The 25,216-nt window shown below is 41.9% G+C and overlaps 1 protein-coding gene across 2 annotated transcripts in view; it reads left to right on the top strand.

Moving 5' to 3' along the window:
- Nucleotides 1-23,547, top strand: part of LOC148041705 (beta-glucosidase 25-like) — a 60,787-nt gene extending 37,240 nt beyond the window's left edge. Inside the window, exons 12-14 of one of the 2 annotated variants that reach the window (XM_087681509.1) lie at nucleotides 18-59; nucleotides 22,751-22,862; nucleotides 23,191-23,547. In XM_087681509.1, coding sequence (XP_087537635.1) covers nucleotides 18-59; nucleotides 22,751-22,862; nucleotides 23,191-23,359 — 323 coding nt within the window. In that variant the 3' untranslated portion in view covers nucleotides 23,360-23,547. Of the gene's footprint in view, nucleotides 1-17; nucleotides 60-316; nucleotides 9,239-22,750; nucleotides 22,863-23,190 lie in introns of those variants that run through there. The other variant, XM_087681518.1, reaches the window with a different exon arrangement.
- Nucleotides 23,548-25,216: the final 1,669 nt, after the last annotated feature.

The following is a 25,216-nucleotide window of genomic DNA, read 5'->3' as shown; positions in this document are numbered from 1 at the left end:
TACACATTTTCATTCAGCACAACGTTGGACACGGAGTCACTTGGATCACATATGTCATGGTGATTCCCTTTTGCTAGAGGTTTTGGAAATTAAAGTTTTACAGTACTATATACTTTTTGATAATTTCTTGGTGGTGTTTAGATGCTTAAACACCTTGTTCACCCTTTTTGGCATTTTAAAGCAAGCTGCCATTGTGTTTTAATTCTTCTTTCCTTTGGCATGACGTATTTGATGACTTCATGAGACAGTTATTGAATAACTTGTCACTAGATTTGCTATCTAATGGGATTGCCTCCTTTGGTCTATTGGTCTCTAGTGTGCAAACAGGTGCTCGGCAATATGCCATTAGGCTATGCTCTGTAGACAAAGATTAAATGATATGGAACAATTTCTAGCTTTGGTGTTCTTTGTTGGTGGACTTGCCAAATGATTATCTCTCGATCTCTACCTCCGCCAGTTTAACAGAGCTTATTCATAATTTTCATGTGAGATCTTATTAGTAGGCTAAGATTATTGTGTTATTAGAGGGATTACATAACAATTATTGCAAATTTCATAAATTTTAACGTGGTTTTGCATGCTTTTGTGCGGGAGGATGTGGTGATACTGCAAAACTCTACCAGTGAAATGGTTAGAGGTCCCCAAGCTATTGTGCACATGTGTAGGGTTATGTTTATGGATTTGCTTGGGTCACAGTCTCTTGCTTCAAATAGGCTTTTGGCTGCCTGCTTTATGTTCTATGCATTGGTTCAAAATGAAGTTTCACTTGATATAGAAAAGAAGTTGGATGTGGACATATCAGAGGATGAAGTTATGGAAGTTTGTTGCATTTACCTAAGGATAAGAGTCTTTGCTAGGATGGTCTAACCAATGAGTTCTCTGAGACATATGCAACTCAGGCTTGGATGACAAAAATAATGCTGACTTCTTGGAAAGAGGATATTGTAAAGTTGATTCTGAAAGTGTCATCCCTCCTTGTCCTAAACCATTGGAGATCAATTTCCTTGATAGGCACCATATATAAGATTTATACGAAATTCTTGGCTAACAAATTACATGAGTGCCTTTTTGACATTGTGTACCCTGCTCAATATGGCTTTATCAAAGGGAGAAATATTTTGCATAACATTCAAGATGTCCAAATGGGGATAGACTGCATGCTGCAATTTGGAATTTGTGATGATTCAATTGGATTTGGAAAAGGCATCTGATCATCTACAATGATCATTTTTGGCCCAACTTATGCAAAAGATGGATTTGGTCCTATAATGTCTTGTTTGATTTATACTATTAGTTTGGATTCTTTCTCTAGATTTTTGCTTAATAGTGGTGTTACAGAGCCTTTCGCTCTTCACCAATCCATCAAACAAGGCTTCCCTCTAAGCCCTTTGTTCTTCACTTTGACCACTCATCCCATTTTGAAGATGTTGTCACAGTTGGCTACAATGGTGATGTAGTTGGCCTCTCCCTTTCTTTAGAAGAAGAGTGGGTTGGTCAAGTCACAAGGCTGTCCTAAGTCAGGCATCAGCAGATCTAGACACTTTCCGGCGATACAAAATTATGAAATTTCTCTCTACAACCTTCTTTCTCATCCTCTAACAATCCCCAAACAGTTCTCAGCCATTTCTAGCTTGGGATGAAGAGCAATTGAAAGAAATTGCTGCTGAAACCCTAACTTACAGTAGAAATTAGGGTTTCCACAGCCACCTCGAGATTCTATTGGAGACCCAGTGCTTGGTCTAGCAGCTGGAGGTAAGAAATTTGTGGCTGAAGCAAGGGGTAGCCCATTCTCAAAATATCAGCCCATATTTTAGTGTACTTCCACACTATAGCAATACAAGATAAAGAAATATTGCAAGGGCGTCAATTGGTTAGGCGATCAGATGATAGTTGTCTAAGACTAAGTGGTAAGTTTGCATTTTCAGATTTGTGTAATAGCATGCTGTAGTTTGTGATAAATCGGGTCATTCACCACCCTTGACAATGAAGGCTGGTTTCACAAACTTTGGCTAATGACACATTTATGTTTTTTAAGACTGATAGGGATAATATTCGTAAAGCATTGGAAATGTGGGACTTGTTTGCACTTGCTTCAGGGCTTTGCAGTAATATCTACAAGTTTTCTCTTGTCAATTGTATAGAATCAAATCTTTAGGCCTTGGGTTGGCAAGGAGAGGTGGTAACTAAGGGTATTTAGGCATTTGGGTTATGTGTTGGGAGTAAGTATTTTGACCAAGAAGTTGCTCGAGTGGATTTCCACGTGTGTTATAGACAAGTTTGTGTACTGGAAATCACAGGCATGACCTTTCTACATATACTTGGAAGTGGCTTAAACCATCATGTTGTCAATGATTTATTATTACTTGCCATTACTTCCTCAGTCGAAGTCTAGTATCCGGGAGATCACTCAGTTCTTTTGGTTCATGCTCTGGAAGAAGGATTCTATGCAATTGGGCATCTCTTGGATCTCCTAGAATCATGTTTATATTTCAAAAAGAATGGGTGGAGGAGCTTTTTTAGATGTGGAGACACATATGATTGGCCTTTGGTGGTTTTTATTTTAGGCTTTATGTGCTGGATAGCAGCCCTAGGTTTCTATAGCCAGGTTCTTCCTTAAAAAACAGGGCATCTTGCATAGAAACACTAGAATTCAAGATTCATGGTGGCATGTGATCAATGCTGAGCAGCCTGTTTATCTCAAATATTCTGCACTTGTCTCATTTGGTCCATCTTGGAGAATGGTACTTGTGAAGTTTTCTTGGCATCCCCCTGCAAATTGTGAAAAGGTTAATCCTTTGTGAGCTGAATTGCTTGCTGATTCAAGGCTTGTCTCATGGGAGGGTAAACAAAAGAAGAGGTCCATGTTGAAAAGAATGGTGTGGTTGGGGTCGGTCAGGGTCGTAGATGCCCTTCTGTCCACATGACCCATTGTCATGTCTTTCAGGTCAACTTGACAAATCTTTTGTGTTCCCAAGGGCTATTGTTACTCCTGGAAAAACATTTCAGCTTCTCTACATGCCTTGCAGCCTTTTCCACCTTTGAATTTAGATACCCCTTGGAAAGATTGGATACTGAATTGTCGATTATGCTTGGGCAGTACATCAGTGAATCAGATATATTACTTGCTTATAAGAGACAAGGATTGGCTAGCGCTGAAGGGCAATCATGCTTGGGTTTGCATAAGGGCAAGGATTGGTGGAAATTTGTTGTGATTGTGGAGTGGGTCAATAAAACTCTGTTTAAATACAAAGTGTTTTTTTGGAGAATGCTGGTTGGAGATCTTCCCCTTGCCTTTGCACTCTCAAAACACGTATTTCAAATGGTTGTTACTTCTTTTGTACAACAAGTTCAAAAACCTCTTGTCATCTATTTCTTTCTTGTCCAATGGCGAGAAAAATTTGGTCTCTTTTGTCTACGGTTTGGTCTCTAGTGATTGGGTCCTCCATGCTTCCTAAGGATTGGGTCTTTGGAAACCCTGAATTGCTACACTTTGTGCAGCTGCTTTAATGAAGGTTGTCTTCCACTTTCTACGCTATTAGGGTTGTTGGCACATATGGACTATTTGGAATGCCTTCAGTTTTGATTTTGCTTCTGGAATACATAGATATGTTGCCGAATTGAGAGGTCTTCTTCATTGGCAGCTTGACATCATTCAACTAGCAGATGTTCTTCCTAGACATGATTTGCTTCTTTGGCACACGAGTTTCTTCTATTTTTTCTTGCATGTTTTTGTATCTCAGAACTAGATGTTTTCCTTTGACCACAATTGAAGGATCCCTAATGTTAATGAAAGGGATGGCTCTACACACGTTTTTTTGTATGATTTTGTGTTCTAGAGCAAAAATATATGTATTTATCTCTTCATTTTTCAAGATTTGGCATTGATTGTCCCATCTATCATCCAAGCCTTCTACCTTGATTTCCTTGGCAACCCAAGTTTCAAGCTATTTTTCTTCAATCTGTCTAATGACTTCCTTTTAGTAGAGTCTCTTTGTGTGGTTTAGATTGTTAAACTTGATGGAGAGAGAGAGAGAGAGAGAGAGAGAGAGAGAGAGAGAGTGGGGTGGAGGTCTTTTGGGGCCCGAATTACTGAAGTAGGTGGGCTGCAGTTCTGAAATACGAAGAGGAGCTTCTGCGGCGGTAGCGTCAGAGAAGAAGACACGCATTTGAGAGAGGCCGTGGAGATGATCAAGCGGCTGGAGGAAAATGTTGCGTTGAGAGCTGAAAGGAGGCAGGCCATGTCTGTAGGGGAAGGCAAGTGGATAGACATGAGGGCAAGGGAGCTTTTGGAAGTGAAAGCGGCCCTACAATTCTGATGTGGACATGGCTGATTGCCATTCTACTTTCGGCATGATCTAACCTCACAAACAAAAACCTGTAGTATGTAATCTTGAAGATGAAGGCGTAAGGCCTAACGAGTTCAACGTCACTAGCCCATGTGATTGAAGAAGAGGGAAGCATCGTTATCTTAGGATGAGAACTGATGAGCAGGGTGGCGGACCGACCGATAATCAACTACAGGCAGTAGTTGCTAGCTTATGGCCGTGTGAGGAGTGCAACCCTTGAAGGAGAGGCCGTGAATAGCCTCATGGCAGTTGAGGAATAAAATTACCGGCATGTTGAGGTATTGATAAAGCAAATCCGATCGTCCTGGCCGTTGTAGCAGATAAGTCTTAATCCAAAGTATGTTAGTTGGAAAGCCTCTTTGTGAGAGTGAGATTAATCCTAGCTCTTGTTAAGTTTTTGTGTGTGAGAGGGTACTTTGAAGTACTTGTAGTACTGAAGAGTCCATATGAAGGTGCTCTCTTTTCCATTAAGAGAGAGAGAGAGAGAGTGTGTGTCTCTCACTAGGTGGTGATACTTTTTACAGTTGCTTTTCTTATTTGCTTATATAAATATTTTATTTTTCATTTTTTTTTGTTGCTGTTGCTTTTTACCCCAGAGTTCTCTTGGAATAAGCCGGGATCTTTGCATGGCCAGAAGAGGCAGGCATTGGAACAAATTGGACTAATGGTTTGTCTGAGCCTTAGGACCAGTTCCATATTGAATGGATACTGAAGAATAGAATGCTAGTGGTTTGGGACTGTGTGCTTTGCCACTGGAGATGGTGCAGGACAATGAGCTTGGCCAAAATAGAAGATGCACATGTGAGAATGCTCACGGAATAAAAGTCACTGTAACTGAGCCACATTACACTTTTTGATGTGGTTGCAATGATAAAAGTTGCTCAGAACAACTCGAGGAATGTAGGGGTCACCATCCCTAAAATTTAGGGAGTTACTATTTTTGGACCCTAGAATCAGTTCGCGTCATTATCTTCGTTTTTGCAAGAGGATTAATTCTTGGTCTGTGCCGAGGTCAAATTTTGCACCAATCATGGAGAATTTTAGATTGGAAGGTTTAAACGGGAAAATTGTTACATGTATGCTATGTGGCATAAATTCCCAAAAGAGAGAGAGAGAGAGCATTAAAAAAAAACGTTATAGGCATGAGGGGCAGATTTGAGAATAAAGTTTTGGAGGAGCTGAGGGTAGATTGTTGTAGTTTCATCAGCCATGGAGAGTACTTCTTCATCTCTGACTTATGTATGGAGGTAGAGCTTGCTCCCTTTGATCAACTCTCTCTCTATTCTCAGAGGAAATGGTTTGCATGATGGGCTGATTCCATCGAAGGTACAATTCTGTGTTTTCTTTGCACTTTTGCTGAGGCAAGAGCCTCACTGTCCAAGGTTAAGAGCAGCAGTTGGCTTCTCCAATGCAGGAACTAAAGAATCTAATGACCATGCCACACACGAACAGGGTTTTTCAGCTCTGATTTAGTGCTGTTCGTGGGATTGTTTTACTGCTGGAATGATGCCAGAGTAAAAGGGATGTTGTTCTGGATATGTTGAAAAATAAGAACAGTGAATTCAGAGATTTGCAAAATTGCAATTCTGCACATAAATCATGGAGTTACGGTTATAGAAAATGCTTTTCTAAAAGGGATGTTGTTTTGGTCATGCTGTACTATCCTTATGCAACTGGGATTTACTCAGAAAAGATGAAAATCAACAGTTCTCAGGTTATGTAATTTGGAACATTTCATTTAATTGATAAAGAAATACTGAGAGGGGGGCCGGGGTCTTCGGGGCCAATCTGGTGTTGAGCGAGGGAGTGAGGTTTTCTGTTTGTGTGTGTGTGTGAAAAGACCAGGTGTTTATTGAAGAAACTACTGCTTTATGTGAGTCATACACCGGTTACACACACACACACACAGAAGTTTCCCTTTATAAAAGATAGAGCTAGGGTTTCATTTCTAGAGTAGGGACTTTAGTCATATATTAGCGTACAATTATCTCTTCTTGGGTTTGGGCAAGATGTCATGCACGACCACTTAACAACCAAGGCATATTTGTTTCTTTCGACTTTTGCATTGGACTGGTCTTTGTCACATTTAACAGTCTTCGATGCATTCATTTTTGATTGGCCTCAGGTATCTTTTGTCATGTGGGCTATTTTCGAGGATTGTTATTGTGGCAAGTTAGTTCCATGGTTTCTACTGGTGTGATCCTCGGATAGGTGGCTACTTTGTGGGGATAGATATCATCCACATCACCTTAGTTGTGCTTACTTTGTGATTTCCTTTTGTTGTCATTATAGCCCTACGTTTTTGTAGCCCTTTGGATTCCTTTGTTGTTCTCTATGTCTCTGAGTCAGCTTGATTGGCTAGAAGGGCCTTTGTAAATATTTCTATTTCTTTTTTTTTTCGTGAAGATAATTGAATTAAGTAGTAAATATTTACATCAAACCATTATGTCAGTATTCTGTCTGTGTATCTCTTACTTTCTGTTACATCAAACCATCAGGTCATCCGAGAAACTCTTTCTCTCTCTCTTTTTTCTTCGTAAAAGGTAATTGTATTAATTACGAAAAGTTTACATGATTACAAGATACACGATGGCTCTACCCCATCGTGTGTACACACTGACTCTTTACAAGAACCAGACGGCCAAAGAGTTACAAAGTCATGGCAAAGACGTGGAGGAAATCGCCATATGCCAGGGACGTAAGTCTTCTCGAGAGAGCATGTCAGAGCGCCGGAGAAGATCTATTTGCCAATACAAGAGACCTTTAAGCCTAGCAATATGCCGTTGAACATTATAGGTGGAATAAAAAAGGAAAGCATTCCGAATGGTCTAGTTGTGCCAACAACCCCAATATCGAAGAAAGTGAAACAAGATCTTCATATGTGGCTGTGTCGGTGTGGGATATTTGGGCTGCGCAAAAACCCAGTCAAACGGGCGTAGCGAGAAACCAACCACCGCTCGCCAAACGGCTGACAAGAATGACCAGATTTTCTGAGCAAGGGGGCAAGAAATAAAACGATGACGGGCGGATTCCACAGTGGTGGTGCAAAAGAAACAGTTGCCGTTGGAGATTCGGCGCTTGGAAAGAGCTGAAGCAAGCGGAAGACCACCAATTATCACCCTCCTAAGAAAGACCTTATATTTGAAGGGTGTCTTGTTCAACCAGCCCTCCATCACAGTTACCCTCCACCATGACTGGGATTTATGCAATCCCCATAGAGTATTAGCTTTAGTAACCAGCCATTGATGATCTTTAATCAGAAGATGATACATCTGGTTAGCTGAAGCCTTTTCTAAATTCAGCCTGCCTGCAAAGTCCTAGTCTTGCTAGGGACGATCCGTAGCAAGGGCAGTTCCCATAAATACCTGTATCCCTGAGGGATCCTGAAAAGTCTCCTGGCTGTATGAAACGATATCAACACATTGCGATTGGCAAGGGTGGCATCCGCGACCGAAGTTAAGCCCAAACGTGCCATGCGGTTGAATTTTGGTTGAAGCTCATGTTTATCTTTTCACAAAATTAACCGCGAGACTGCCAACAATTCCAATTGAAAAGAATTAGTAGCTAAGCGATCCTCCGCTGGATGCCACTGAGACTTCTGGAGGACCAGTCTCCAGGAACACACCAAATGGGCAAGCAGAGATGAGAAAGAACTGGAGAACCGAGAATCGGTATTAAGAACATGCCACCAAGAACTGCGGATTTGGGTATTACCATGCAGAAGCCCATGATCCTCAAGAAAATAACGGGCTATGACGACCCAAGGATGATGATCCGAGCACATGGCGTGAAAAAGAGACCAGTGGAGTGCCAGCATATGAGTTTGGGCATCTAAAATAGCCCCTCCACCCATGCGTTTTGGGGTGCACGCATGCGACCAAGAAATCCAGGAAATGCCTGCATGCAAGGAATCCTTCTTCCATAACATGAAACGAATAGATTGAGTAAGAGCATTCAGTGTAGTAGAAGTCCAGGGCAGCAATGGCAAGAAATATGTAAGTATTGGCAACATAATTGTCTGGGCTACTTTGAGGCGAACATGGAAGGGCCAGGCCTGAGACTTCCAATACAGAAACTTAGCCACCAGTTTCTGTGAAATCCACTCTAGTAGTTGCTTTGGGGGAACATCAACACCCAAAGGGTACCCAAGATGCCTGACAATGGAGCCACGGGGGACAACCATTCCCTGCCGGTCCAGTGACTGCAAATCCGACTCCGTGCAGCTGAGAATGGCTGATTTCAAAGCGTTGATGCAAAGACCGGAAGCCTGATCAAAGAGAGCCCAAACATCTAATGCTTTGCGAATGTTATCTTTGTCCGCACGCAGAATCATAAAACTGTCATCAACCAAGGATTGACTAATGAAGTGCTGTCTAGAGGGAAGCGACAATCCAACCAACTGAGTAGAAGCTGCCATATGAGATAACATCGAAAGAATCAGATGAGTCGCAAGGGCAAAGAAGAGAGGACTCAAAGGGCACCCCTGTCTAACAGAGCGGGCAAGGACAATTGGCTTGGTAATGCCTCCATTCATCATGACTCGCGAAGACACTGCAACACTGATAGTGTAGATCAGACGAGACATCTAAGCACCAAAGCCCATAGTAGACATAAGTTCTGCAATGAAAGACCAGTCCAGATAATCAAAAGCCTTTTCCAGGTCCAATTGAACCAGTACGACCTCCTGATTTGAATGCCTTGCATAATCAATCGCCAGTTGCGCATTTAATACATTGTGCAAAATGTTTCTGCCCTTAATGAAACCATATTGGAGAGGATGCACAATGGCAAGAAGATGCTTATGGAGGCGATTCGCCATTACTTTGGAAAAGATTTTATACATAGAACCCATCAAAGAAATTGGGCACCACTGTTTCAACATAGATGGCGAAGGAACTTTTGGAAGCAGTTTAATAAGACCTTTTCATGAGGAAGGCATGATCCCCGTTTCCCACACCCGCTGAAACAAAGCCGTCAATGGTTTCGCGAGCTGGGTGGCAAAAAACTCAAAGAACTCATTGGTGAGACCATCCTAGCCAGGACTTTTATCCTTGGGCAAGTGTAACAGAACATCCATAACCTCCGTCTCACAAATATCTGCCTCCAGAGTAGATTGCATGTCCTGAGGAACCTGATTGCGGACCAGATCATAAAAAACTGAACGAGCATGAGCAATTTGGCCTGAAGGAGGAGAAGTAGAACTAAGAAGGTCGAGGAAATAATTCCTACACATATTCACAATAGTCTGCGGATCAAGGACCATTTGACCTTCTGTATCCTGGAGTCTAGTCATATTCTCTCGAGCAGGAGAAGCATGGAGAGCTCGAAAGAACTTATGAGTCTGACAAGCACTATCTTGCAAAGTCTCCGTCAGATGTTGCATTTTGACCTGTTGATAAGATTTCAATTGAAACTCTTTAATAAGATCAGCTAGATGCATTGCTAGTGACAACAGAAATACATCATCTAGAGTTTCCACCAGCAAAGAACGAACCAAAGCTAGCAGGTCCTCCGCTGCCTGTCGGCGCCGCCGACAAAGAGCGGCATGATGGATCCCATACTACCGAGCAACCCGTTGCACATTATAGAGCAATCGTTCAAACGAAGCAGTGCCCTGAGATGAGAAATCCAATAAGAATCGATCAATCAATTGCTGCATATAGCCCTGAAAGATTGCATGCTTCAAATAAGACGAGTTAAAACGCAAAGGGAGTCTATCCAGAAATTGCTTGAAAGGTGCAATGGGTTGTGCAAGGAGCCCAAGCTGTAGAGGGAAATGATCCGACAAGGCATATTGTTGCAACACTTTCATTTCGAGCATCTCAGGAAGGAAATCATCATCGTGCATGATGTATATGCGGTCTAACCGCGACCATGTTGTTGCATACTGGGCAGAATGGAAAGTAAACCGTGTAGAAGAAGGATGTAGCCAAGACCAGAGATCTTGCTTAAGAACGGGAAGAGCCAACTCCTGCCACATACGACTTTCCGGCGCATCCATTACCGAATGCTCTGATGTGGACTGTGAAGAATCAACACACATTAAAATCCCCCATCGAAAAACCCCGTCTGCCAAGGGACAAGGAAGTCTGCAAGGTATGCCAAAGCTCCTGGCGAGATAAAGGATCATTTGGAGCATAGAGGCCAAGTAACCATAAGATCTCTCCTTCAAATAAAATTTCAATCACCACAAAGCGGCCATGCACATCATTCTTGATAAGAACCGGCTGATATTTTTCATGTACAATCATAAGCACACGAGAATACTGCCTGGCATGTGTCCCTGCATAGAATAAACGAAAGCCATGGAAGTCCACAACTTTTCCTGCTTCACCATGACTCTTGTGCTCAACAACACAGAAGACATCCCATTGATTCTCATGCAATATTGTCCACATGGCATGTTGCTTGTGGCGAGAACAAATTCCTCGCACATTCCACGTGGCTATCATCATGTGGATTCAAAAGAAAATCAGATACGAGGCATAGCTTGCCTCGATGTGACCTTTTCTACGAGAATGTCCAGGACTCCCTCATCCAAGAAATCAGCTAACACGGAAAAAGAATTTTGACGACCAGATTTGGAAGTAGATGGCATATCCGCTGTCTTGGGGATGGAACGGGGATAATGACGATCCATGGGGTAATGATGTTACCTCTAGTATCAAAAGCCAGCTTAGCAGGTGGACCCTTTGGACCATCCGAATACACTCTCCTAGCTGGCTGTTGACGGGGAGCAGAGGAAACCATAGCAGGAGCAGAGTGCTTTGAAGACAACATTTCTTTCCTGTGCATATACGTACGCATGGAATCTGGTGAGGCAGTAGGCACAGTATCCACCATGCCAGCAACAAGCCTGTTGCCTTTTTTCACGCGTACATCTGCCCAGTCGTTGCCACGAGAATCCAAGCCCGAGACCTGTTGTTTACCTTTATCCAAAACTTTAGGTGACTGGGTGGCATCCTGCGACAGAGCATCACACACCATATCTTCCATGGGCTGCGCAACATGCTCGGCATCTGAAGTGTGGTGCTTCTCTAGGCATTCAGCCATAAAATGCCCCAATTTTCCACACGAAAAGCAATGTCCTGCAAAGTTGCCCAATTTCAAACGAAAATGTAAAGGATGCATGCGAGAGCAGTTAATACGTAACCAAGCAGGCCTTTTTCGAGCAGTGTCCCATAACATACACAGACGGTTGCGATTCATGGCCCTTAGGCTTGGGGGGACCAGAACAGTGCCCACAGTGGCCATGGCGTCCTTTAACAGTGGCCAATAAACAGCCGGACAATTTTCCACTTCAATCCACACAGGGCGTTCACGTTGCAGCAGACGCTGAAAATATGCCATTGGGTGCCATGGCACCACATGGACCAGACGGCGATTAACGAACAATGGCAGTTTAGACAGGAGAGTAGCACGGGGTGTCTCTGATTTCAACAGCACCTCAAAAAAACCCCGGGACCCAACAAAAATCTCTTCAACACATTACCCTTATAGTAGACTGTGCAGCCATTGGCGAATACGGGAAAGCAGTGGGATCCTACTAGTGAAGAAAAGTATCACAGCACGTTCATAAAACACTGAAAAGGAGCGCAAGACATGTTTCGGGTCCACAGTGGCTTCCAGAACATCTTCCGTTGCAGAGTCCAAAAAGACTTCCTGATTATGTTGAACATAATCGCCCAGCAGAGTGTTGGCAAACTCCAACAAATGCTCCCAATCAACATCCTGGGAGTCCACAGAGTTAGAAGCAACCTGAGCATAGGAACGATCCTGATGATCCATTGTCCCTGCCGAAGTATGCTTGGTGCATTTGCCCGCTGGCTGAAGGTCAAGAGCAGGGGGCATCTCCTCTGTGTACGGAACCATATCCTCTAGTTCCTCGGTATCAAAATCCGGACCAAGAGCTGCCACCATTTGGTCTATAAAAGTTAGATCCAGGCCAGCAATATTGTATCAGTACATATGTCGGTCAGAGGCTGAGTGAAGAACTCACGGGAGGCAGATACACGGAGGCCTCTCTCACTCTCTCTCTCTCTCTCTCTCTCTCTCTCTCTCTCTCTCTCCCTCTTTTTTGTACAGAGGCGCTGTCCAGGGGCATATTCTGCAAGCACAGCCAATGAAACATGAGCTTTACCTGTCAGCCTCAGTCGTGGCTTGTCCCTAGAACACGTGTGGCAAGGCTCAACCCTAACAGTGCAGGGGCAGGAGAGCGAAACAAAGGGCTGGCAGTCGATGGCAGAGCGGGACAGTCTGGGGCACAAGACAGGGGTCCGGCGTCAGTAGAAACCCTAATGGACATGGCGAACGGGCGAGAAGCAGGTGCAGAGGTTGCAGTTCAGGCGGGTGAGGGACACAGCTGATGGGCCATCTGACAGCAAGGCGGGGGACTCAGCGGCAGTCGACGGGGCATTAGGGGGCAGGCGACGGGCCTGCGGGCGATGACCGGAAGGCGACTGCAGGCGACGAGGGTCAGGCGACGACAACGGAACCTCCATGCTCCTCTCTCTCTCTCTCTGTTTACATTGTGTTACATTAGACCATCAAGTCCTCAAAGAAAGTGACAAAAGACTATTAGGACTATGACACAAAGAGAAAATCACATTGCTGGCGTAGAGCGAACAATGGCTAGCCAGTGGGCAGCAATGTCAGGAAGAACCAGGTCAACTGATATCATAGAAGAAATTTGCCATAACACTAAACCTCAAATACGGGCCACATGACCATGGATGCCCGAGACCGAATCAAAAAGAAAAGCATTCCGAGTACGCCAAATATGCCACAAGGCAGTCCATCTAAGGAACTGGAATAGGCAGGAATAATCAGAATGCAAAGAAGGTACGGAGGGCAGCTTTCCCATAATCCATGACCGAACTGTTATCCGGAGCTGAGTTGCCGAGAGCCAGACATGAGAAATAAAACACCAGATCTATTGTGCTACCGGGCAAGAGGCAAAAAGATGAAGCAATGTTTTATCACATGTAGTGCAAAATACACAATGACTAGCAGAGATCTTTCGGGCACTCAGCACCTCTCCAGTTGGAAGACCATCAATCAGTAATCTCCACAAGAAAACTTTTCCCTGATAGGGAACCTTACACTTCCAAAGCTGAAGGAATCTCTCCTACCACTTCTTTTTGCCGTCCCTAATATGCCATAATTTATTCACCTTTTTAGTGACCTATCTCTTGGCCTCCACTATCTGATGGTATATCTGGTTAGCAAGCCTCTTCTCAAAATCATCTGGAATCACAAACTTCCAGTCACGCCATGGATACAATGGTTGTGGCACTGGTAAAGGAGAGAACCTCTGAAGTGTGACTTGTATGGATGACCAGATATCACAATATCCACAGGGTACCCGAAAGTGTCGATGAATACACCGAAAAGAGTAAAGACGGGACTGTCTAGGAATAACACCATCAAAAAATGTATGCAACCCCAAACGAGCCATCCGATTAAACTTGAGTCTATGCATAGCTTTGTTCGGCCAATCCAACAACCTGGAGGAGGCTAAGACCTCTCCTTGTAGTGAATTCGCCTCCTTGCGAATCTCAAGACGGCGCCAAACTGAAAAATGTAAGATCTCCTGCCAGGATGCAATCAAATGAGAAAGGAGAAAAGACTGGGTGGTCTTAATTGGTCTCGAGGAGTTAAGCACATGCCACTAGGAGGCATACATAATTACTATGAGTGATACCAATCTTTTCAATGAAAAATTTTGCAATGTCTGACCAAGGATGACTCTGTACACATAATGTCTGCAAAAGGGCCAACCTCAAGGCTTTCGTATGCAAATTAACATCCAATAGGGCTGCTCCCCCCATTCGTTTAGGCATAGTCACATGTTGCCACAAAATCCAAACCTAACCCAACCGATTCCCGATATCATATTGATCATAATACTTTGAGCAACTTTCAGTCTGACATGTAAAGGCCAGCCTTGAGATTTCCAGTACATGAACTTGTCATGAATCCAAGAGGCCATCCAATCTAGTAAGGCCCGGGGTGCTACCTCCACCCCAATAGGATATCCCAAGTGTTTGGTTATATTTTCCTTTGAGATCACAATTCCATTCCAGCCCAAGGCCTATAGATCAGTCTCCGTACAGGAGAGAAGTGTAGATTTCTGCGTATTAGTATGAAGACCAAATGCCAAAGCAAAAAGATTCCATGCCACCCTTGCCCAATTAACATTAGTGCGATCAGCCTTAAGGAACATAAAAGAATCATTTGCCAAAGATTGACCCACAAGTGGAGTACCACTGGGAAGAGTCAAGCCAACTATCTCGCCTTGATCAGCCAACTTGTCCAACAATGAGAGAATCGAGCGAGTGACCAAAGCAAACAGCAAAGGGCTGAGAAGGCAGCCTCGCCTAAGAGATTGAGATAAAGCAATTTCTTCCGTGATCCCTCCATTAAGAGCAATACGAGCTACAGCTCCCTGACCAATAGTGTCAACAAGAGAAACCATGCGAGGGCCAAATCCCATTGTAGACAATAATTGCTGCAAAAAAGGCCAGCTAACATGATCAAATGCCTTATCAATATCGAGTTGAAGCATTACTACTTGTTGTCCTGAAGCTTTAGCATAGTCAATTCCCAGTTGTACATTCAAGATGCTATGCATGATATTCCAACCTTTAATAAAACCATATTGACGTGGATGAAGCAGGTGCGGAAAAACTTTCTTCAATCTGTTCGCAATGATTTTGGAGAAGATTTTATATAATGAACCCATAATGGAAATAGGTCTCCATTGTTTCAAAGAGGTAGGGGAGGGAACCTTGGGCAACAACCGAATGACAAAAATCTTCCAATCGAATGGCATGGTACTAGAGTTCCACACTTGCTGGTACAGGCGAGTCAATGGGTCTTTAAGCTGCTGCACATTAGCTGAAAACAACTCATTAGGAAGCCCATCCTAGCTAGGGCTTTTCCTTCGGGATAGATGGGATAGCACTTCTTCCACTTCATCTTCTGAAATATCCGCCTCCGTTAAGTCCACCCATTCTGGTTTGACCTGGTTGCTTACCAACTCGCAAATATAGCGGCGAGCAGAGAGGACAACATCAGAAGAATTCTCTTGTGGACCCAACAAGGAATGATAAAAGTTGACACACATACGAATGATGGAGGCTGGATCCATCACCATAACACCCTATTCATCCATTAAGCACACAATATTTTCCCCAGCATATTTCTGGTACAGGCGAGCAAAGAATTGATGGGATTGGCAATTATTATCATATAAAGCTTTTGCTATGGCCAACAGTTTGTATTTTGCATATTCCTGTTCTTGAAGAGAATGAACCCTGCCTTTCAACCATTCAATGCATGTGATCAATTCATCATTAGAATCCCCTGATTGACTTAAAGACAAGGAGTGGGCCAATAAAGATTGGGCATTCTGCAATTCAGCTCGTAAAGAGAAAGCCTGCTGAATACCATACTGACGGGATAATTGTCGGGCATTGTCCCTAAAAACAGCCCATGCATCCCTCTCTCCAGATAGGACCTTCAAGCTAAAGGAAGCGATCAGTTGTTGAACATATTCTAAAAACTGATTTTGCTGCAGAAAGGATTGATTAAAACGAAGTGGCAACTGAGTAAGAAGAGCCTTAAAGACATGAACAGGTCTATGGGTCATTTCCAAGACCAAAGGGTAGTGATCTGATAAGACATGCCGTTGTTCCACCCACATGCCAATAACTGCAGGAAGAAAGGAATCACTCTGACAAATATATATCCTATCCAGTCTGGCCCAGGTGTTAGGATGTTGCAAAGATCGATAGGTATAACCAGATTGTGATGGATACATCCAGAACCACATGTCTTTTTCAAAGATCCAACTGCAAGGGCATCCCAAGCTTGTCGCTCAGGACCATCCATAACTGAGTGCAGAGAAGTAGCCTGATCCCCAGATAGACATGCATTAAAGTCGCCTATGACAAACCTTGGCGAGCCATGGAAAGGCAGTGCAGGTCATCCCAAAGTTGACGACGCTCCCTTACCGTGGAAGGAGCATACGCACCCACCAACCACAAAACCTCTCCCTCATAAAGTATCTCCAGAATTACAAATCGACCTCGAGGGTCTTGAGAAACTAGCGATGGTTGCAGGCAGGATTTGACAGCCAACATAACTTCAGATTTATATGGAGCTCGACCACTAAGGAAAACAACATAATCCTTATAAACATAGGAGGATCCAACCAAAGCATGCTGTTTATGCTCCACCGCACAAAATACATCCCACTTTCCAGCATTCGATTTAAGAAATATTTCTATTTCTTAAATCGAATTTCTTCTCTCTCTCTCTCTCTCTCTCTCTCTCTCTTACATGCACACATGCACACAGAGACACACATAGAGGGAGGGAGCAATGGAGGTAAGAAGGGGACTAGAGTGATACTCATCATAGGATATAATAAAATATGACTAAAAGTTAAATTAATGTGTAAAAGTCCTATGGCTACAAAGGAAGCATGAAAAGATAGAAGAAATCCTAAAATTCCTAAGTGAGATGTAGTCCTACCGATTGAAGTGTAAATCTAATCTAGCATATACTTGATGTAACGTTTGCTCATCCCAATCTCTCTCTCATAGGGTGTTGCAACATCTGCTCTAGCACGTAGAGGTTGAACTATCTTGGTAGGCATTTGTTATGGTGGGTGATAATGCGTGGATTTTCTGGTCATGAGGCAATTGGGGTTGTTGCCATGGGGTTGGGATCCTCCCATTTGGCATCTCAACATGGCTCGCTCTGGGTGACCCCTTGCAAAGATGATTTGCTTACATATGGAGATGAGGCCATCAAGGTGGGATACATTGACTAGGTGAGGAAGTTTGTGTTAAGTGCCCTCTACTTAGGAGTGGTGCTGGAGGCACTTCTCTCATGTCTCTTAGAAGCTCAAGCAACAACAATCCTAGACATCATTGGGCTTGTGTAGTGGCTCAAGTGCATGATGGACAACCTCGACTAATGGCTTAGCAGATTGAGGCACACTGTATGGTTCAAAGGCCGAACATCACCCTCTCTACTATTCCCATATGCTAACATGGGGAGTGGAGATTGCTATTTGAATTAGCCACCAAGCATCACTACATAGCATCAAATTTACCTTCTTCCTTGGCTTTAGCCATGCTGAACATGAATCTATTTGGCAACCCTGTGTTTATCCATGGTGTACACAATGTGGAACATGAATAGCATTCATTTTAATGGAACATGGGGTCCCAAGAAGTTCATTGTCAAGGAGTTGTAACCAGCCCTTGTTGGACATATCAATGACCTATTACTTCAAGAGCACAAGCTCTCCTCCTCTCAGGCCAATGGAGTCAAAAAGATGCTCCCAAGAGGCTTATCCACCTATTGGTGGGAGTACTCTATTGGTGCCCATGGGTGGAGTAGAGGAGTTTGGACTTCAATTGGATCAAGTATAATGTCTCATGTGAGAAATCATGGGACCATTGTGGTGAGGTCGGCCTTATGGGTCAGGTTAGATATTGGAGATTCCTACATTGGAATCCTCAACGTCTATGTGCCAACAGGTTAGATCATGAGATTTTCTCTAAATAGAGGCATTAACTAGCTTGTTTGAGGTGAATTCTTGGATTGTTGGAGGCAACTTCAACAACTTAAAGACCCTAAAGGATCAGCACAATAGGCACATATTTCTAGGGCATTATAGATGGTGATTAAGAGTCGTGGAAGGCTTTCCTTTTTGTAGTGAGTGCTAGAGATATTGTGAGGCATCTAGCCTTCTACAAGCGCAATGGGTCGTCGAACTTCTATGGCTATTAGCAATTGGAAGGAAGACTTTTGGAGCTTTTGGACAATTTCTACGTGCGTGATTGGCCTTGGAATTGTCTCCCACAGGGGTTATATAGACCTCACGACTTCGAATCTAAGACCGAAATTGCATCCATCACACGATCAATTGTGATTGCTACTCTTTGGAAAAGTAAACCCAACTAGGTACATAGACCTAGCCTATTGGAAAGTGGTTATCAGAAAATTGTCATTGGGAAATAGCATGCCAAAAAGTAGTTGCTATAAAATGCCTTAGAACTCACCAATAAAACATATGTCTGGTACATATTGTAATCATTGAAAGCTTGTTTCATATTCGTGAGGTTACGAATTCAAACCCTTTGAACTTTCCTCTTTGGTATTTCCGTAAGTTTTTTATTTCTCCCTAGAATTTTTAATCTTTAAACTTTACCTTTTACAAGTTTACATTTTTGTCTTGAATGCCAAAATTTTAATACAATAGCTTGTTTCTTGTCAACAAATTTAGGGAGAAATAAAGAACTTACAGAAATAACAAAGAGGAAAGCTCAATGGGGTTTGAATTCGTGACCTCATGAGTATGAAGTCAACTTTCAACCATTAGACCATACACTATACACATGATATGGAGACAACCTTTTATAGCTACTACTTTTCGAGACCATAAAGATGGCTCTCAAGCTAAGATTCAAGAATCATTTGCCATGAGAAGGCTCTCAAGTTCATTCCTTAGGATACCCTTTTATTGAAACCCATACGCTAAGTAGAAATGTTTTTAAGCTTTCAAAAAAGTCCATGGAAAGCTAATAATTGATCGTATACATTCTTGCAGATAAGATAATGTTGTTAATGGTTGGAACTTGAACACCTTTGGATAACTATGATGTGCTCATAAAATGAAAGGTTAAACAATATTTTGAAATAGACAATGCATTAAAGATAGGTTGTTTGCCTTGCTTTTGATTGAAACTTGGTGGAAATTTACTCCTTAGAGGGAAGTCGGTGGGTGAATCCCCAATGGATTCATCCTACAGCAAGGTGATCTTGATTAGCTAGGAGGTTTTCCGCAAAAGTGTTAGCCTAGGGAACTCTAGGAAGAGTTGATTGTCTTAGAGCTCATTCTAGATCTCAACTTGGTGTTATTTTAGGGGACTTGAGTGAGACTTTAGTGTATGGGTAGAGGGGTCAACATGTCTAGCTTCCCCTTATTTCTCCGTCTCCTTGAATCAAGTGAGACATGGATCCACTTCAATTAGGGTTGGCTCGTGTAAACATCTATCCAAAGTGACGCTAGATAACTTTGCTAGGAAACCCTAGAGTCTTTTAGGATCCCTCTTTGTAAGTTGATCCTCGTGGGAATGAGGTGGAGATTCCCTTGTGAGGATAGACTCAAGTGATCCTGGGCAATGAAGTTTGGATATTCCATGGGAGTTCCAGATGGAGTCGCCTAGGTACATCCCTTGATAGACTACTGAAATCGTGCTATCAAGGATTTGATAGATAGATGTATTACAATGGATCTCTTGCATCCTCAAATATAAACATGTGACCTGTCTCCTAGAGTAGAGATAGGCTTGCAACCTTGCATCTGAAAATGCTGGAGTTGCCCAATGTACTGTCGCAAAACAATGCTGCCCTTGCTGCAATAAACTGTGTGCCAAGAGGGTAGTGCAAATAGCCAAAATTTGTGACATTAAATGGATGTTGTAATTCAGCATTTAAGGCTGCAATTCGTGTTTCATGAGGTCCACTCAACATAATATCATCTACAGAAAGAACGAGCATCAACAGATTATCCTCATCTTTGCAAACATAGAGTGTGCTTTCAGTGTGTGAATTATTAGAGCCAAGAGGAGTCAAATATGCATGTATTTTCTCGTAGCATAGCCTAGGTGCCTCTTTCATAGACATTATGCAATCAGCACGCTTTGCTCTATGAGGGCCTTATGCAACCAAGACACTTTGCTCTCTGAGCCTTTTTGAACAAAGCCAAGAGTTTAAGTTATATAAACCTCCTCATGAAGATCATCATTCAAAAACGTGGTCTTCACATCCAACTGGTGCAAATGCCAACCAAAATGAGTAGCCAACATAATAATACTATGAATGGTGGTCATACGTGCAGTGGATGCAAATGTCTCTTCCTAGTCAATCCCATGATATTGGACATACCCTTTGGCAACAAGATTTGACCTGTAGCAATGTATGATGCCATTAGATCTGTGTTTTAGTTTGTAAACCCACTGTATGCTAGTGGCACGCTAAGTCACATAACTCAATAATGAGTAGCCAACACAATAATACTACAAATGGTGGTCATACATGAAGTGGATGCAAATGTCTTATCCTAGTCAATCCCGTGATATTGGGCATACCCTTTGGCAACAAGATGTACCTTGTAGCAATCTATGATACCATTAGATCTGTGTTTTAGTTTTTAAACCCACTTTATGCCAATGGCATGCTTGCCAGGAGGCAAGCCACATAACTTGAATGTGCCATTTTTTGTATAGAATCCAACTCTGACTGCATGGACTTCAGAAATGTAAAAATAAACAAGATTAGGTGAGAAAGGAGACACTTGCTTCACCTAAATGGTACTATCAATGTGATATGGCATGCCCATAATGTGTAAACTCTCCCTCTCACAGAGTCCAAACCTGTAAGGCATTGATACTTATGACATGATGTCCTCTAGTTTCCAAAAACCATGCAATCTTCTAAATAGATGAGCACGTGGCACATTACCAAATGTGCAAGAAAACAAGGATGTATCTTATCATTCTTACGTTGTGCCTCTTGAATAGTAACTCTAAAGTGAACCAAAGAGAACTGAGTCAAGCTTGCTCCTTGGCCCTCTTTGGTGCTTATTAGCATACGAGATCTCTATCTCCAAAACAGCCAGTACATGTCCAATACTAAGATCAAGCCATGTTGAAGTATCTTAATGCAATTCCCATGCTTCCATTCAAATGCACTCTCTTTCCAAAATCTTGGTGATATACTTTGCAATATTCAGTATGGCACCTATTCTATGTGGTAGGCAGAGCCAATTGGAGTCTTGAAGAGTCTGCTGCCAAACTTTCAAACCCTTGGTCCATGTAAATTTATATGCAGATATGTAGAGTGCAGATGGGGCTGAAGCATCTGAAATGAGACGGGGGTGGCAGAAAGTGGTCAAGATAAGGTAGGTGTGGTCAGTCTGAATGGGTGAAGAGGATGCCACTTGGATTTATGAGAGGAAGCACTATATAAGCAATACCCCTGATTTCTTTTGAGATGAGGACATCTCAATTCCTTTAAGGGAAAGAGGGTGTAATATTTTCGCTTTTCCCCCTACATTGCATGTGAATGGGGACTTTAAAGGGGGGGATTTTAATAATATAAAAAATTAAAATCTTACCTTTGCCCTTGCCTTTTTCTTGTCATTCATCACCACCCCATCCCCGTCCATCTCTTGATGTCACCATGCAATCATCATTCATCTAATGTACCCGACTGCTTACTGAGACGTCCTCAATGGTATGATTTAGTGGTCCATCGAGATGTGGTGGTATGTAGGTCTCCTCCATGTTAGCAAGCTGCCAAATTGGCCATCTCTTCAAGTCATTATATATAATCAGGTCATGAGATGCCCCATGTCAAGCAAGGGTCCTCCTCCTGCCATGATAATATGGCTTGCTGATGATTATTTTCTCCTCTAGAGGAGCAGGAGATCAGCTTCAATGTCATAATAGCAACCTTGGAAGATGCCTTTGCATGTGCTGAAGTCTCAGCAAACAATGCGTGGTCTCAGAGGTAGCATGGTGCCATATAAGAGGTCATTACAGATTGAATAGAAAAGGGGTGCATTTTATTTCTTCAAACTTCATGCCCTTTGGGTCATAGAGTACCATGGTAGATCTACACTGACCGCTTTAGTGCCATGCCTCTCCCCTTCTGGAACCACGAGTGCTGTTATTCCACAATCACTTGTCCATATCTAAATGACCCATTTCCCTGCCTCTCTAGCTCTGGCTTGGGTTACATGCATGTCCTTCAAGTCAATTGTGATGTCCTTAGATTTTGGAATCCATTTTGGATGTTACAACTAGGCATTTAATGATGAGAGTGATTTGTCTCTGGGGGTATCCCTTCTCACTCTTCAAGCATATGTGAAGCTTGATCCTTAAACCTTGGACTTTTAGCATGATACTGCTGCGGATGGCATTTCCTTTATCTGTTTGTCTCACTTCCAACCAACCACTTTCCATCATTTTTTCACTTTTCTCTCTTTTGTGGGTGAATTTTGCCCACTCAAGAAGTGCTTTTGAAAATCTCACTTTGAATGGGATTGGCTACTTGACAGTTTGTGATATTCCACTTTGTGGGCATTGCCCGCCAATGCTTAGTAGCAGGTAACAAACGGGAATCAGGCAACATTGGAGAATTACGACTTTAGTGCAGCCAAAAGGGCAAAACTTACATGCATTGGTGCTACCCTTGTTTCTTACAATAGATCAATCTTTTATAGTAAAAAATATAGTTGAATCATTTTAAGTTTGTCTAATTGCATATTACTTCTAATGTCGTTGTTAAATTAACAGGTTAACTGATGTTCTTGGTAGGTTATGCTGACCTAAACGAGGCCCCCTTGCTTCCCATAGAAAATGCACTTCATGATGACAAGAGGATACACTACCACCATGATTATCTTGTTAACCTTTTAAAAGCTATCAGGTTCTCTCTCTCTCTCTCTCTCTCTCTCTCTCTCTCTCTCTCTCTCTCAATTTGAAAGTTAAGTTTAAAGAGACAAAAACTGACTTGTTTTCATTCTTCTTAAATGCTTACTTAGCGAAGGTTTTAATCATAACACACAATATACATAAATATTTACATGTGTTTGGACTTAACTTAAGTTGCCATTATCCATCAAATAAACTTCTTGGCTTCATTTGCTTTGATATTTCATACCAAAATTATTCCAATTCCACACAATGCTTCTGTCCTTCAATCAAGTGAAATAGGGTTTGTTAAATGACCTTCCAAAATGGTTTCTTGTTTGTAGGGATGGTTCAAATGTACAAGGCTACTTTGTATGGTCCCTCCTTGACAATTGGGAATGGGGTTTAGGATTTCTACCCCGATTTGGTGTATACTATGTTGATTATAAGGATAACTTGCAACGATATGCTAAGGACTCTGTCGAGTGGTTTGGGTCTTTGCTTCAAACCTAAAAGTGCACATTGTATACCACATGTATTCCTTTGCCTCTTAAATACTTGTGGTAGAAAATTGCATGGATCTAAGAATCCTAATTTATCATCTCCATTTAGTATATTTTGTACATTTTTGGCCCAAGGCCCATTGTATTATATGATGTAATCAATGTAATATGATTTTTAAAGATATCAACATGTGCATAGTGGTGGCTTGCTCATGGTCTAGTTTAATACTTTCTTTAGTTTGAGCTTCCAAGTTCTGACACAAGTATTTCACCTCCATGGAGCACAAAAGACATTGCGTTATGCATCTTGTACGAAACCAATTACATGCATAATTTCTTTTACATTGAGTAAAAGTTGTTGTCTACAAACTCTTTGGTCTTCTTTGGAGTTGTTGATTGATTGGTCTTTGGTAAGACTACTCTTCGAGTGTAGAATGGTATCTTGCCAAGGGCAATGGATATATATTAAGGTAGATAACTTTGAACAATAAGGCTGTTTGTTCTACTTAGCTTTTTCGTTCTAGCTTAGTGTTCATAGATTTGAGATTTGATTTGAGGTCTTCACATCCTTGTTGATGACCCTCCTTAACTTATGTCGATCAAGTTGATGTTATAGTATCTTAAATATCCAAGAAGCATCTTGGGTAGGTTGGGTTGGTTCTGGGTCCATACTTTTTATATGTGTTGATGTACTTTTCGATTGTGAGTTTAATAGGTTTTCAATGAGTAAAAAGTGTACATGAATGAACATCTGGTGTTGATATTTTGAGTCTCATATAATTGGTTTTGGCCTCTTGAAGACTCATGTTATAGCATGAACCAACATGCGGTGTTGATATTTAGGTCGCATATGATTGGTATTGGGCCTCCCTAATGGATAATAAGACTCAAATTAGCATGAATGCACTTGTCTCTAGGTAAAATAAATTTGGATGGCAAACCTAATACAAAGTTATCTGCTAATATTTGTCAAAGTTTATGGCCTAGTCAATTATTGATTAGCTTGACAAGTTGACTTTGATAAAGACCTTGTTGTAATGAGAGATAAGTGACTTTTGACCTCCTCTTTATAGTGATCTTATAGACAATGCATTAAAACGATTTGTAAAAAGAATCAACGTTTGAGCTTAAATTTCAAGATAATGATATGAAGTAAAAAATAAGGTAGATGATTGCAAATAAAAAATAGAATATTTGTGTTGCAAATGACTATTAATTCTAAAGCTATTGTGCATGTGTTCAAGTGTTTTCTAGTATTAGTGACAATGAGATAAATTTAGAGTCCAACGGAGTGTAGAAAGAAAGGAAGCAATGCAAGAGATAGCATGAAAACATGCCAACATCTTCTACCTAGTTCAATACTCCTCTCCTTTATCATGGGATTGTTTGGACATCAGCACATACAATCAACTCTTATTATTGTGCTTCTTGGTTTGACCTAATGGTAGATATTTGTAGAAGCTATCACTATTGTCATATCAATGATTGATATCACAAGTTCCTTGTTTGAACCTTGAGATGATTGCTTGCTCTCTCCAAGCAATAAGAAGGCTTCATAATATCACTTAACAACTATGGACTTAAGTAGAGAAGGGCTAGACAAATTTCCAAAGTTAGAAGAGAGTGCACTCAAATAAGAGTTACAAATCCTTTGCATTATCATAAAAGAATCTACATGTATGTGATGTTTAATCTTTTGATGCATTTGTGAGATTTGCAACATATAATCCTACTCAAAATTAGCTAAGGTTCTTTAACTCTTCCATTTGAAATTCGTTGGATGAAAGGTAACAAAAGGTAGAATCTACTACCTTGTGCGACTTCTATTAAATAATCTTTTTAGTGTCTTTCCATCACACACACACAC

This window comes from Lygodium microphyllum, chromosome 1, assembly GCF_053477565.2.
Source record: "Lygodium microphyllum isolate KBCC chromosome 1, Lygodium_microphyllum_v1.1.10, whole genome shotgun sequence".
Lineage (NCBI taxonomy): Eukaryota > Viridiplantae > Streptophyta > Polypodiopsida > Schizaeales > Lygodiaceae > Lygodium > Lygodium microphyllum.
The sequence above is the reverse complement of the archived record's forward strand: the minus strand, read 5'-3'. Positions and strand labels throughout refer to the sequence as shown.